A 16366-nucleotide genomic window follows, 5' to 3' on the forward strand; every position below is an offset into this window, starting at 1 on the left:
AACTTTTGGTGCATTTAGATATGGTTAACTCTAGCTTGTGTGAACAAACCAGTTGTAGGAGAAAAAAGAACTGCTTTGTTTGTTGAGTGAGAACCTCTGCTTTCCATTTAGGAACAGCAAATGTTTTCCTACTTTACTACTTTATGCATTACTGTCATCACTGAAACCCTCCGTTCTGTCTGATTCACAGGGTGATCAATATGGTAATGATCATCTTGAATCTCAGGATGACCCTGGTAGCTCCCAGTGAGCACGTGCCGCATGGTATTTGGACCTGCTAGCTCTGCTTTCCAAGGCACTGAGAAATTCTCCCCAACACAGCCTCTTATGCCGGCTGCATGTCGAGAGGTACCACCAGTCTGTGTTGTTGGTCACTTCATGGCTGGACACTATCCAGCATCTCATGCAAATGAGTTTTCTCATCTGAAAGGCATTGATCTCTCTTCCTTGTGGGAGATCTTTATGCTGATGAGAAGCTTTGAAAAGTCTTGCCCTCCTTGGGAACTCAGGCCCCATGAGTGGGATGTGACTCTTGTTCTACAAAGCCTGCCATGTACACAGTTCAAGCCTTTATGAGAGTCATCAGACAGGGATCCGACTGCCAAGACTGTATTCTTGCTTGTCTTAGCACTGGTGAAGAGTTGGTGAATCTCATGGACTTTCCTTCAACCTTAAACTCACTAGGGGTGGGTATCTTGTCACATTCAAACTTGTCCTGGAATTCATGGTGAAGACTCAGAATTCGGTCCCTGACGTCAGATTCTAGTCTCTAAAGGACTTATTGTTAGTGATCCAGACAAGATGCTATGTCCAGTTAGGATGCTGCAGTACTATGTAAGAGGACTTGACACCACAGGCCTGACTGTTGATGACTCTTTGTTAGTACTGTCTTGACCAAGAAAGATGTGTCGAAGAACACCATTTCTTTCTGGCTTCATGAGGTGATCGAACAAAGATACTCTGCGTCTAATGAGGTGGACGGGTATGTACCAGGCAAGAGCTCACAAGGTTAAGGACCCATAGGTTCTTGGATGATCTTTTCCTTGGGTCCTGTGGTGGCTGCTCAACAAGTTGCGTAACTCACCCAGCTCCCCTAGGGGGACAGTTGAGCTGTCACGTGCTGGGGAGGAGTGTATTGCAAGCGTCCATAATCTATATTGTGGATTAATAGATGCAAGTCCTACCTCTCTCTCTCTCTAGCAAGGTGAGAGGTGGGCTGACAATAAAACAAAGCTGTTGGTGTTATTAGCCTTTTATTGTCTCTGACAGTATGGGTTCATCCAAGCCCTTTCTGAATCAGTAACACACTCATTAATTAAAGTCCCAGAAGTTTGACAGCTTAGCATCACATAGTATGTTCAAAAGGTCAGAGGCATGGGAGTCCTTCCTTTGCTCTACATGACCAGGAAGAGAGGCCTAGATGAGTTGAACTACCAGTCTGTTCAGAGATTTGCAGAATCCCCCCACCATGAAGTAAGTCTCCACATGTGAAGACCGAAGGTCTTTATATGAATGGCACATCTCAAGCCACCCCTTATTCTGCTACCTGGGCCTAAAGGCAAAGTGAATGCTTTACCGACTGGGTGGGCAGGACTCCCATCTCTACCGTAGTTAATAACTTTGTTAAAAATTAAACGGCTGCTCCAGCTCACATTTACAAGCAATAGCCCATATGTAAATGCCTTCAGGTTTGTATTTTAGGAAAAATACAAATTGCTTTTGTTGTCCTTGAGTTTTGATGGTCAGTTTTTAAATTTAACCTGCCAGCATAGAATAAGTTGTAGTACAGTTTATTTTAAATGCTTAAAGAATTTGAATTTTAATGATATAGTAGTTGTTGATTTATAGGTCTAGGCATACCTTTTCCGTCAGTTTTTCTAGTGTAACATTATTATATGAAAATTGACATTATTATATGAAAATTGTATAAATTTCAACTTTATGTTTTCATTAATTTTTCAGAAAATGAAGTGTACTGAATGTGCAGGAACAAAATTTACTGAAGACAGTGGCTTACGGACATGTGACTTCTGTGGAACAGAGGTTAGGGATTTTGTTGCTCTTGAGAGTCAGGAATTCCTTTCCAATCTTGATGTTTCTCAGATAACTCGAATCAAGAAAGAAAGATTTAAAAATGATGATGGTAGGTGTATTGATCTGATGGTCATATATACATTTCTTTAGCTTTACATTTGAAATATTTTATTAGTATATGTTTATACCATCTTGGCTAAACTTTTACATTTATGTTCCATCTTAAAGTTGTACATGTACAGTACTCAAATTTCTTGCTGAAATTTTGGATGGGTTCAGAAATAAATAGATACCACCCCTCTCTTGCGAATAGCTAGAATCCACAAATACTTAGAACCCCTATAAAATTGCTAAGAACTGGCTATTTTGTTAGTTCAGACTCAAGAAAAACCCATTAGAAATGCTTAGACAAGGTGCATTTACTCATGAAATTGATATGAAAATATAGTATTGTTCATATGTGGAACAAACCTTTGGTCTTGACAATAGGATAATCTCCAAGCGCCAGCTGGTAACCAGTTAAAACAAATGTTTAGTCTTTTCTTTAACTGCCTTGGAGAGTAGATGCTGTCGCTTTTGCTCCTTCTAAACCGGTTGTTTTGTACCTGTGTATCCTTTCTTTTTCAGTGTGTTTATTGTGTGAGTGTTTCTGTTTCATAATGGATTCCTCAGAGTCTTCAGGGACTCCTCAACGCATGTGCCCAGGCACTCAGGGATTCCCATGCTCAAGGTTTCTGGCATCTGCAATTACAAATCCTCATATGACTTGCAGGAGGTGCCCAGCAAATTATTGTACAATTACAAATCCCTGCCCTGAATGTCGTCCCTGACCTGAGTCGCAGTGGAGAGTTTTACAAGGAGAGGGAACATTGCAGAGTTTCAACTCTTCTTTCTTGTGAGGGTTTTTCTGTGGTTAGTTCAAGTGTACCCCTGTTGCCTTCCTTTTCTTCCATAGACGAGTCGATGGAAGTATGTATTGGGAGTACCACAAAATTGTGTTATGCTTAATGTGGCCCCCTCTTCCTTGGGTTCTAATTCTCTTCCTGAGAGGGAGGAGTCTATGCCATCTAATTTCTTAGTTTCAGTTTCAGATGGCGACTGTTTGGGCATTGCTTGGTCTACGGGGTTCACCTTCCTTGGCTGGCCTGTTGTCGTATTTCTTGGAGGCACGTATCCCCCCCGGCCTCTGTAGCAGTCCTGCCTCCCCCAGGACTCCTTTATGCTGGCTCTCGTGTGCTGCCACCTTGTTGGGCTCCTTTGTCTTCGTCTATGCTCTCAGGGTCACACCTTATCGCTCCACCAGTGAGACCATCGACCAACGCTGGCCTTGGAGATGTCATGACATCACTCCCCGTGTCCTCTCAGCCTGTGATGTCAGATGCGGTGGCCACTCATCCTCCCATCATTATGACATCATCGTCTTCTCTCGCTGAGCCATTCGAGGCTTTGTTTCAAGCGGTCTTCAGGAGACTGCTGTCTCTGAGAAGAGGAGTCGTAAACGGAGTGCTTCTTCCCCCCCTCCTGCTATTAAAATACCTTGTAGAGGGGGAAGTTTTACTCCTCCTGCTTCTTCTCCATCACCTCTTTGCCATCATGTCAGACGTTGGAGGATCATGGACTTTGTGGCTTCGTCTTCTGCGAGCGAAAGGAGTGTATCATCTTCTGCCTCACATGACTATGTCTCTCTCATGCAGATCCGTGTTCATGCGAGAGGAGTGCTTCGCCATCTGCCCAACATGGTCGTGTTTCTCCCTTGCATGTTTGTGTTCGTCAGGTTGGGGGTGGGGCTCGTGGAAGGATGGCATTCCTGTCTTCGATGCATGGCCGTGTATCTCTTGTATGTGCGGGTAATTCATCATCGACTTCCCTTCACGGCCATGTCTCTCCCTCTCGTGTACGTGGTCATGACAGTGGTAGTGTTGAGAGTGATAAGTGTGTTCCTTCGTCTTCTGTATGCGGACGTGACTCATCTTGCACGTACCTGCTGATGATATCAGAGGTACTACCCCCTCTTCATCTGTTCCTGTACCAGTTCGTTGGCGTTAGGATGGTAAGAGGCCAATTAAGAGGTCTAAGGTGGCTGATACAAAGGTGGTGCTCAAGCTGCGTCTAAGGGTTCTTCACTCAATAAGACCAGTTGATGGTCAGGAAGGTGAGGCTTCCCTGGCCCACGGACGTGTTTCTTGTTCTCCTGGAAGAGACCTTAACCTTAGGAGTCAATCTCCTCCAGGTAGCTCTCTTCACGATGTTCCTTGTCTCAGGATCGTGCTCAGTTGGCATTTCACGGACATGTACTCCACTCTTCACACATCCACATACATGATCCCTCCTGTAAACGCGTACGTGGTTTGCCTGGCGTCCTTCTGCATGATCCTTCCCACGATCATGTACGTGGTTCTTCACACGAGCCTGTATGAGATTCGAGCTGGGGCCATGTACAAGTGTCGTTGTGTAACAATCTTCCGGAACCTTCGGTATCAGGATCTTCGAGTTTTAGGGCTTGCACTCCAACCAATAATGACCAGAATGCTAGGCTTCCTAAGGAAGGTTCACCAGTGTTGTTAAGAAGGAGGATACTGCCAAACCTTCTTTGCATAGTCTGTCACATTTGCTGGAGCAGGATGAGGGAGACAGCCAAGAGTTTGTCTTCCTTTTAGAGGTTGTTGATCTCATTCGGGAGTTCAACAATCTTGAGGGTAGGGCACAAGCTCAATCTTCTATCACCCCAGTGGGTATAGAGGCCTTGCTCGGGGCCAGACAGAATTCTAGGACTTCCTTTGAGCTTCCCTTGTCGGGTCATGCTCATTCCGTCTTGCAACGTAAACGCTTTTTTGGACCAAGATGGCTCTGCATTCCAATAGATTATCCAAGTTTCTTCCTCCTCCTCGTGCAGCATAGGAAGTACTACTCCACTAATGTAGGTCATTTGATGTCCCGTCACCTTAACCCAGATGTAATCCATCTTAAGGGGATCGGCCGGTTTCCGACTTTTTTAACGACAGGTTGTTGATATATAGGGGTTTTGTTAAAGGATATTGTGTGGAACATCTGGGGGCAAAAATTTTTAAAAAAATTTTTGTTCAGTGACCTTAGGTTTTGTGACGCCAGAGCATTTTTCGGCCAAAAATGGCCATTTTCAAAATGCATTTCCTCCTTTGCTTTTTGGTTTTAAGGTATGAGATTTGAACCACGTATAAAACACATATGGACCTTCGATATAAAGCTGGGGATTTTTGATTTTTCAATTATTTTTCAAGATATGAATTTTTTTTTATGAAATTTTCCCGGAAAAATTACAGAAAAAAAATTGCCAAAAATCAGAAACTCAAAATATTAAAAATCCCAGCTTTTTTTTAATCTACCATGTTTCCCCATATTATATATGAAATTTTATTTAGATTGGTCCAATACTAAGGGAGGAGATACATTTTGAAGGTGAAAAACTTATGTTTTGAGAAACGGGCCTTCAAAGTTTTAGGTACATAAAAAAAGGTAAAAGACTGTGTTACCATTAATTTTATGGTTTTATTTTTTATTTTTGAGTATTAATGCAAAATTATTATGAATAGGAATATTAATTAATTGATTATCTTTGTGCTCCAGCAAACTTAGTCTTGTGTGCTCTGTTCCAAATTTTTGAATGAAAACTTTCATTCGCGTTTTGTGTAAGACCGCGAACGCAGCGTTCAAGCAATTCTTTCTCAGACAGTGCTTCATACACAGCCTTTATTTTCCTTTCACTCTCAGCATCTCAATTGATAACTGTTGAAGATCTCTTGAACTCTATTTTCTCTCTTTCTTTACCCATTGCTATGCTGTGCTGAAAATAGCACCAAGAATCTTCCCCTTTTGGACAAAGTCCATGACGTTGATTTTCTTTGGAACTGAATATATAGTTGAATGATGCCATTATATCCTTCTTCATATCAATCCATGATTTACCAATATTACGGTGGATTTGCCCTGCCATAATAATTAGTCATTATGCCCCCTAATGTTTGTATCCGACAATTTATTCTTTCCACTTAGAGCACTAAATTTTCTTCTTTTTCCAGTTCTTGTTACTCTCTCTTCTTTTTCATCTTCTCTTAGTCTCTTCGTTCTGTTAGTCATTCTTTTCTTTATATGGTTGATGCATTCTATTTTCGCCACTTTTAAATTTTCATACGGTCCATTTCCACCGTTCATTGCTAAAACACTATTATAAGCGCTGGAATCTCCGTCTCCAACAAAGGTGGCGTAGTGGAATCCCAAATCTTGCAACCTTGAAAACATCCTTATGGCGCCTTCTGTTTCCATCCCTTCTGATGTACCTTCATAGTTTATATTACAATCTTCATCATGAAGGGTTCTCCACACGTTGAAATCTTCTGTTATTTTCATTTCTTTTAGTTCAGTCGTTTTAGCGGCACATGCTTTGCAAACTTTGTTCATCACTTCAAAGTCTATCACATATCCTGTGCACACTTCTACAGTGGACCCCCGTATTCGCGTTCTCCAGATTCGCGGACTCACACATTCGCGGATTTCTCTCGGGAACGTTTCCCCGCATTATTCGCGGAAAATTCGCGCATTCGCGGTATTTTTCTAAGATAAATATCCACAAATTCCTGATTTTTGTGATCAATTTCATCATAAAATGCACTTTTTGTGATAAAAAAAACCATTAAAAAAACCAAGTATTGAAAATTTTTAGTGGTTTTTCTTAAGTTTTAACTAACAAAATAGGCTGTTTTTTTTAGCGCTTTTATAGGGGTTCCAAACATTCGCGGATTCTAACTATTCACGGGGGCGTCTGGTACGCATCCCCCGCGAATACGGGGGGAACACTATTATGACTCCCCTACCTACATTAGAAACATGGCCTCTTTTCATCCATGTCCCATCGTAGGATACGTCAATATTGAGTATTCCATTTTCATCAGGCACAATTCCCATATATTTCCTGTAGTATGTTCTTATATTTTCAAAGATTTTCTCTTGTTTCATCTGAAAATATGTATCCATTTTATCATAAAGATATCTAAGATGGCGTGAATACTTGCTATTTCCCATTGGTTTTATACCAAGCGTTCCTTGTAATCTCTTCAGTCCCGCGAATCCATAATCTTCCAACAAAGAATGATAGATTACTGCCACATTGGTTTTGTAAATTGGAGCCTTCCTTCCTTCTGTAGAAATCGGTGGGTATTTTGCGGGTTCTGAAATAATTTTCTCTCTGCATTTAGGACATATCTTTTTTACTAGTGTCTCAAATCCATCCCTTGCCAAATGGATCCTCGGAATTACTTTGCATTCACAATTCGGTATTCGTGATTCAAGTAATTTTTCAAGTCTTGCTTCATTTATTATCATTTTATTTTCACTATGTTGATAATATCAGCCTCCGATCTACTGCTTTATTCTTCTAAAATATCTTTGCCCTATAGCAGTGATGAACGAATAAAGAGACGATTAGGGGTGGATGTGGTTGGTCTCTGGTCAGCAGAGATCATAGCGTGCGCCATTTGCTGCGCGGCCCCTCTCTCTCTCGTCGTTGCTTCATTCCCCTCTATGGCACTAGTTTCTTGAATTCTCTGTTCTACTTCTTTGATGGGCATATCCAATCGGCTTTTCCTCATTCTAAAGGCATGGAGTGAAGTCTTGGACCTTTTAGGCATGGTGAAAAACTAAAAACACCGCAGAAAACACAGAGTTCAGTCAAGGCTAGCGAGCATGAAAAAATGCGACCTTATAACGTGCAAGCTTTATAGGCAACTTTTGGCCAGTGGCCACGCGCTGAACCTCATGACTCATGATGCGTGCTTTGTCTTGTCTAGGAATAACTAAGAAGGTACCAATTAGGCTATTATTGACATTATATATTTCATTTCAAAGGAAGTTTTCGTAACATATATCACAAAAACTTTACCAGACTAAATCATTTGCGCTACTGGTGTTTTGTGGGTATAAAGTTATTGTTACATTTCAGGCCATAACTAGAAAAGTAAGGCGAATTTTAGCATAATACTTCGTGGACACATTCTTGAATGCTCTACGAAGCCATAGAATTTTTTTCAGCAAATCGAATATGTTTCATATTTTTTGGGGTTTTTTAGGCAGCCGATCCCCTTAAGCCTGGTCTAACCCTGGAGCAGGTTTGATCGGAAGTCCATCTTTTTCATCACAAGAGCCCTTAGCTATGGAGACTACTGCGGCTTCAATCTTCCAGGCTGTCTCCTGCCTGGACTTGTGGTCCACTGTGATAGCCAGAATTGCTCTGGATAGGACTGAGGGAGGTATACAGGCGGTCCCCGGATTACGACGGGGGTTCCGTTCTTGAGACGCGTCGTAAGCCGAAAATCGTCGTAAGCCGGAACATCGTAAAAAACTCTTAAGAAAAACCTTATCTTTAATGCTTTGGCGGGTGCATTGAAAACTATGTAAACTGCATTCTTATGGCATTTTTTTCATCAAAAACCTTCAAATATTGGATTATTGGTGTCATATTTTATCTCCCAGATGAACATTGTAGGCGTCGTAACCCTGGAACATGCGTAGTAACCCTGGAAGTAAAGTCTATTGACGCGTCGTAACCTCGGAACGTCGTAAGCCGACACCGTCGTAACCCGGGGACTGCCTGTAGTGTGATCTTCTTCACTCAGACTGTTACAGTTAGGTGCTAAAGCTATTTCATACCTTGTTGTGGGATCTCAAGCTAAAAAAACAAGCTGGCTAAATCCCCCCCACATAAACCTAATCACTCCAGCTGCCCAACTCACCCCAGTCACACTTTCCTCTTTACGCTACAGCATACACGCAGGACAATTGACCTATACCTACAAAAAAACAAAACACAAAAAACAAACACAAAACACATGTACTTACCAACCACTCCAGATACTGCGGGCTATGCTGTGCTGTCTGACGGTCAAGGTCACAGAGATACCAACCACAACAAAGACCACAACCCAACAACAAAACAACACCCAAGGACTACAACCCAACAACTCAACAACAACCAAGGAACACAACCACTGCACAATCTCCAACAACACAAAAAGGCAACACAAACACCCACTAAGAACCTCAAGGAATCACAACAGCCCCCCAGCAACAACCACCACCCTCAACAACTCACAACCACACCAAGAAACCACTACAGCCCCCCCAACAACAACAACAACAACCCTCAACCACAACAATCACATACAACCCTCAGGAACTCAAAAGCACAACAAATTCAACAATACAGGCACAACTACTCCAAAGCAAACAACACCAAACTAACAACAAATCAATAACACACAAAACTCAACTGACTTCTAGTGCTTTCAATATACTGCTCCTGACACTACTCTCTGTCACAGGCTCTAACCCAAGACTGACCAAAAAAACCAAAAACACAGAACTCCAACAGCTAACAGCACCAGCAGACAACCCAGAACTCACCAACAGCTAATCCAATCGTTAACTACCCATCTAGCAATTACGCTCTCCTCTCTCTCTCTCTCTCTCCTCTCTCTCTCTCTCTTCTCTCTCTCTCTCTCTCACACACAGACGTTGTCAAATGGAACTCCATAACACCCACAAGGATGCTCGGACGCAGGTCCCCTGGATCTTGTTTGAGGGCCCTCATACACACACTCAGTTACACCGCCATCCACTTCTCCCAGACCACTTCCAGTCAGACTCCCATTACCATCTCCCTCACTACCAACCTCCCAAATCCCATTCACGGTCTCATCTACCCCTTCCAACTCTACTCTTGTCTGAATATCTCTCGTAACTCTGCCACCAAATCACTCACCTCATTTACACTCCTGCCAAACTCCTGAAGAGACTCATTCATACAGCCAACTACATCCTTACCACCTAATTCCCTTCCTAGTGAAACTTCACTAAACCCTGACAATTCAAACCCACATACGCTATATGTATCATTCCTCCCCTCAAAGTCATCTGTATTACCCTAACACTAACCCCTCTATCATGCAGCTCACGTTTCTCCCTTTCATTCCCTTTCCTTACCTTCTTCCGCTTTCTCCCATACTTAACCAACACCAACTGCCGATCTTCGAGGCCCATTTGCTCACTTGACACTCAGCTCACATTTATCCACCCTCAACCACTCACTCATCACATTCTCCTGAACATACTGTCACATACTAGAGGACCACCCAACTGAATCATTTTAACACCTAGTTTCCCAAATTCCCAGCGTGACTCATCCTCTTTTGCCTACACACACTCGCCACGTGACCTTCCATTCCACATTCAACACACTTCGCACACTGTTCTTTACACTTCCTAACATAATGGCCGTTCTTCCCACAGTTGCCGCAAACTATGTTCATACGGGTCCCCGACATCCACTAGCTATGTGCCCTGCCCGCCCACACCTATAACATTTAACCCTTAAACGCCGAATGGACATATTAAACGTCGAGTCAAAATCTCCCCTGATTTCCGAATGGACGTACCATACGTCGGCTCAAAAAAGTTTTTTTAAAAATTCGCGGAAAAATACTTAATAGGCCTACCAGCCGAAAACTTTTGAATCGCGCGCCTTGGGGGATGCTGGGAGTTCACGGATCAAGGCGTTGTTTTGTTTACAATCGTTACGCAAGCGCGAATCTCTTTCTTATCGCACTAAAAAGTATCAGTGACACATCTCAAAAATTATTTAGTCACTTTGACATAATTTTTGCACCGTTTTAAATTATCCGTTACATGAAGTATTATATATGAAAATGTGCGCAATTTCATTTAGAATACAACTAAAAAATACTCATGATTGTAACTTTTATCAGTTTTGAAATATTTCCATATAAATAACGATAAGTGCCAAAATTTCAACCTTCGGTCAACTTTGACTCTACCGAAATGGTCGAAAAACGCAATTGTAAGCTAAAACGCTTATATTGTAGTAATATTCAACTATTTACCTTAATTTTGCAACAAATTGGAAGTCTCTAGCACAATATTTCGATTTATGGTGAATTTATGAAAAAACTTTTTCCTTACGTCCGCGTGTGGTTAAACTCTTCCGAAAAAAAAATCATGCGATTGTGGTAATGTTTGCACCATTTTAAAATTAGCCGTTACATAAAGTTTTATATATGGAAATGTGCGCAATTTCATGCACAATACAACTAAAAACAACCCATGGTTGTAGCTTTTATCAGTTTTGAAATATTTTCATATAAAAAATGATAAGTGACAAATTTTCAACCTTCGGTCAATTTTGACTTCCGAAATGGTCGAAAAACGCAATTGTAAGCTAAAACTCTTATATTTTAGTAATATTCAATCATTTACCTTCATTTTGTAACAAATTGGAAGTCTCTAGCACAATATTCGATTTATGGTGAATTTATGAAAAAAATAACATTTTCCTTACGTCCGCGCGGTAACTCTTCCGAAAAAATCATACGTGCGATTGAGGTAATGTTTGCACCATTTTAAATTAGCCGTTACATAAAGTTTTATACGTATATGAAAATGTGTGAAATTTCATGTAGAATACAACGAAAAATAATTGAAGGTTGTAGCTTTTCTCATTTTCGAAATATTTGCATATAAATCACGATAAATAGAAAAAACCACGTTCGGTCAACTTTGACTCTACCGAAATGGTCGAAAAATGCAATTGTAAGCTAAAACTCTTATATTTTAGTAATATTCAATCATTTACCTTCATTTTGCAACAAATTGGAAGTCTCTAGCACAATATTTTGATTTATGGTGAATTTATGAAAAAAACTTTCCTTCCCTCCGCGCGCGGATTCTCCGCCATAAATCTCCGAATTGTGTACATCGAATTCTCGGAAAATTTGCTCCGTTTCATATTAGGCATTTCATAGAGTTTTATATATGATAATGTGTGCAATTTCATGTAAAATAAAAGGAAAAATATTTGAAGGTTGTAGCTTTTCTCATTTTCGAAATATTTGCATATAAATCACAATAAATAGGAAAAAAACCACGTTTGGTCAACTTTGACTCTACCGAAATGGTTGAAAAACGCAATTGTGAGCTAAAACTCTTACAGTATCGTAATATTCAATCATTTGTATTCAATCATTTGTATAATATTCAATCATTTGTATATTTTTCCAGTGTTGCTTTTATTGTTTTACAATGTATTATATATCAAAATGATTGCAATTTAGTGTACAATACAACGAAAAAAAAGAAACTCGTTAGCTTTTACCGTTTTTTGCACAGCGTGATTTTAATACAATTATGTATGAATTTTTTTTGTTTTCGCTACCATATATCGTATCGCATTATTTACATATGATAATGATATTATTTTTCATTTCTGATGACTGTATACTAAACTTCAGGCAATGACAAAAAAAGGAGCCAAAAATGAACTCTTAATCTTCAAAACTAAGCGCGCTGTGATTTTATGAAAAAATAATTTTTTCAGCTTCCGCGCTCACTCAAAACCAGCTCCGGCATTCGGGGGAGTTCTTGATTTTTACCGCTTCGGCGTTTAAGGGTTAATATCCCTATCTTTCTTACACTCACTCACCAAATGCCCCATTTGTCCACACCTGAAGCACGCTCCTAACGCCCACCGACATTCATTCTTCCTGTGTCCTGGCTTACCACATCTATAACACTGATCTCCTCGCTCACGACTAACTGACCCTACTCTTCCAACAATCGCACTCCTATCTCTTTTAGGGCTAACTACACTTACTTTACTTGCCCTAACGCTCCTATCTACCACTCGCTCTGCCATTCGCCTCGGCCCTGCTAAAACTGCCTCCATATAGCTTTTAAACTCTGGTGCAACCTCAGCTATGTAGGTCCTAACAATAACACTCCCACTCTCTTTCATACACCTATCTAACTCGTAATCCTCTACTATTTCTAAAATGTCGTTCCAGGTCAACCTTTCATTCGTCCATCGCATTTTCTCCTTACGTTTCAGACTTATAAACTCATATACACTCTCTGGTAGAGTCGCCAACAACTTTCACATTAACTCCTTACACTCATTTATCCCTTCGTCCCCAAACTTTTTCCTGGCTAATGTTTCTAACCTACAGACATACATTGACAGCGACTCACCAACATTCATTCTTGCCTCTTCAAAATCATGCTTTCTCCTATATCTAACGCTACTCTTTATCCTCTTTGCCTGTTCTACAATCCTAGCTTTCACACTCTCATAAGGCACATTCCCTACACTCATCACCCCATACATACTCAACAAAAAGCTACCTAACTCTCTTGCCCAGACTCTTGTTATCCCCATACTTTGCCTCACAATACCTCTCATATTTCTTGAAAAAGTCCCTTATGTCCCTACTACCATATTCCTTGTATTGTGCACATCGGGGTACCTCTCTCATATACACAGCCTTTCGTACTTCCTGCTTACTGTCACTTTCGCTACTTCCATTCTGACCCTTCTTTCCCTCTTCCGAATACAGCGAATCCACTTCCATACTCATGCCTATACTCCTGACTACGCTCTTCTTACCATCGTTATCCTGTGTCTCTCCCTTCTTTCCCTTACCTATCACAACCAAATCATCTTTGTCACTTGTACTCTCATCCACTCGCTCTTTCACTTTCTTTACCACTCCTGGCCCGTCACAAGACCCAGTAGGCCTACCTCCTACAGCTCCCTCTCCCATGAATCCCTTCGTCATTTCCTTCATCATCTTTTGCACTGCATTCATCATTACCCCGAATTTTTCGTCCATTTTCTCAACCATTCTCTCTTCCGCTCCTTTCACCTCTTCTTTCATTTCCACTTTTGCACTCCTTAGTATTCCTCTCATTTCCTCTAACTTGCTTTTCAGTTCCTCACACTCTACCCTCAACCTATCATTCTCCACTTCCAACCTTTCCTTAGCTTCCCTTGCCAACCGTAACTCCCCCTTCAGCCTCTCTATCTCCTTCAACCCTTCCATCCCCACTTTCTCCACCAATCACACAACTCACTTCCCCAATCGTCCTGCAGCTGCCGCACCAACAGTCCCTGTTCGGGCGCCAAAAAATAATGTTGCGGGATCACAAGTTAAAAAAACAAGCTGGCTAAATCCCCCCAACATAAACCTAATCACTCCAGCTGCTCAACTCACCACAGTTCACCACTTTCCTCTTTACACTACAGCATACACGCAGGACAATTGACCTATGCCTACAAAAAAACAGAAAATCATAAAAAACAAACAAAAAACACAGGTACTTACCAACCACTCCAGATACTTCGGGCTATGCTGTCTGACGGTCGAGGTCACAGAGACACCAACCACAACCCACCAACACCCCAACAACACAACAACAAAACAACACCCAAGGACTACAACCCAACAACAACACAACAACCAAGGACCACAACAACAACCAAGGAACACAACCACAACTTAACACAACAATCAAGGACCCCAACAACAACCAAGTAACACAACCACAACTCAACAACACAACAACAGAAAAGGAACACAATCACAACCCAAGACCACAGCACAACCAATCACCAACAACACAAAAAAAGGCAACATACACACCCACTAACAACACCAACAACAACCCTCAACCACAACAACTGTCATATAATAACAGGAACTCACATACAACTCAACAAAGACCTCACAGCACAACAACTCTTAAGCAACAATATCAACTAAAAAAAAAAAAAAAACTAAACTACGAACAAAACACAACTTAGCTGACTTTCAATTCCTCCAATAAACTGCTGTCTAAACTACTTATCATCACCAGCTCTCACCAAAGACTGACTGAAAAACTCACTAAAAACACAGAACTCTGATCTCTACCAGCAGACAACCCAGCCAGAACTCACTAAGAGCCAATACAGTCGTTAACTATCCACACAGCAATTACACACCCCCTCTCTCTCTCTCTCTCTCTCTCTCTCTCTCTCTCTCTCTCTCTCTCTCTCTCTCTCTCTCTCTCTCTCTCTCTCTCTCACACACACACACACACACAGACGTTGTCAAATGGAACTCCATAACTCCTCCATATTTCCTCCCCTGTTACATTTGACGACGTCTCCTTTCACTCACAACACCCACACTAAATAGCCTTCCGCAACACCCACGGATGCTCAGATGCAGGTCCCCTGGATCTTGTTTGAGGGCCCTCATACACACTCCTAGTTACACTGCCACCAACTTCTCCCAGACCACTTCCAGTCAGACTACCATTACCTATCTCCCTCACTACCATCCTCCCAAATCCCATTCACTATCTCATCTACCCCTTCCAACTCTTGTCCAAATATCTCTCGTAACTCTGCCACCAAATCACTTGCCTCATTTACACTCCTGCCAAACTCCCAGAGACTCATTCATACTGCCAACTACATCCTTACCACCTGATTCCCTTCCCGGTGAAACTTCACTAAACCCTGACAATTCAAACCCACACACGCTATATGTATCATTCCTTCCCTCAAAGTTGTCCGTATTAGATGTCTTATCCACCATTTACCTTCTTCCGCTTTCTTCCATACTCAACCAACACTAATTGCCGATCTTCCAGACCCATTTGCTCACTGACACTCGGCTCACATTTATTCACCCTCAACCACTCACTCATCGCATTCTCCCGAACATACTGGGGTACTTCCCTCCACTTACAGAGCTGGTTTTGGTGTGCCCTAACCTCATCCACACCCCCATCTACTCGCAATTTCCCCAACACATAACTCAATCCACTTGGTCCCACTTCCAAAATCTCAAAAGGCCCTTCAAATTTCTCCCTTACCTTATTCACATTCATTCTCCCTTTCTCAACCACCTCTTTCAACACCTTATCTCCAATCCTAAAACTTTCAAACCTTTCACTCGCTATCTTCCACAAATCTCGATCACTCTCTGACAGACCCAACTGCGGCCTAACAATCCTTTCAAAATTCAACACATACTTACAAGGAGACATACCTATACTCTTCTGCAGTGTGGCATTATATACCCACAAAACATGTCCTACATACATATCCCAATCATTGTCACCTTTACTCATCATTCGCAAAATCTCAGTCATCGTTCTAACAGTCCTTTCCGCCACATCCATTCGTACTGGGCATATATGGGAGGAAATATGGAGTAGAATACACATGGAAAATACCCCATTCCTTCAACATTTCTTCAAATTCCCACCCCACAAACTCAGGCCCATTATCACTCAACATTTTCGCCAGCTTACACACACACATAGGCAACAACACTTGCCCCACCATCCGTGCAACAGTTTCACACCTCTTATCTTTGATGGGAACCGCATAGGCAAATTTACTCATGTGATCCACCATCACAATCATTCCCACATGCCCCCTCAGTCTTTGGCAATGAAACAC

At 41.6% G+C, this 16366-nt stretch overlaps 2 protein-coding genes across 2 annotated transcripts in view; one reads left to right on the forward strand and one right to left on the reverse strand.

Moving 5' to 3' along the window:
- Positions 1 to 16366, forward strand: part of LOC135223975 (uncharacterized) — a 305092-nt gene that overhangs the window by 4016 nt on the left and 284710 nt on the right. Inside the window, exon 4 of the mRNA XM_064262897.1 lies at positions 1963 to 2143. Within this exon, the coding sequence (XP_064118967.1) occupies positions 1963 to 2143 (181 nt within the window). The remainder of the gene's footprint in view (positions 1 to 1962; positions 2144 to 16366) is intronic.
- Positions 6010 to 16053, reverse strand: LOC135224248 (uncharacterized). Its single transcript, XM_064263099.1, has 3 exons — positions 15951 to 16053; positions 6882 to 7235; positions 6010 to 6470 (listed from the first exon to the last, which is right to left on the reverse strand). Exons 1-3 carry the CDS (start codon positions 16051 to 16053, stop codon positions 6010 to 6012), a joined length of 918 nt encoding a protein of 305 aa, XP_064119169.1.

This window comes from Macrobrachium nipponense, chromosome 10, assembly GCF_015104395.2.
Source record: "Macrobrachium nipponense isolate FS-2020 chromosome 10, ASM1510439v2, whole genome shotgun sequence".
Taxonomy (NCBI): domain Eukaryota; kingdom Metazoa; phylum Arthropoda; class Malacostraca; order Decapoda; family Palaemonidae; genus Macrobrachium; species Macrobrachium nipponense.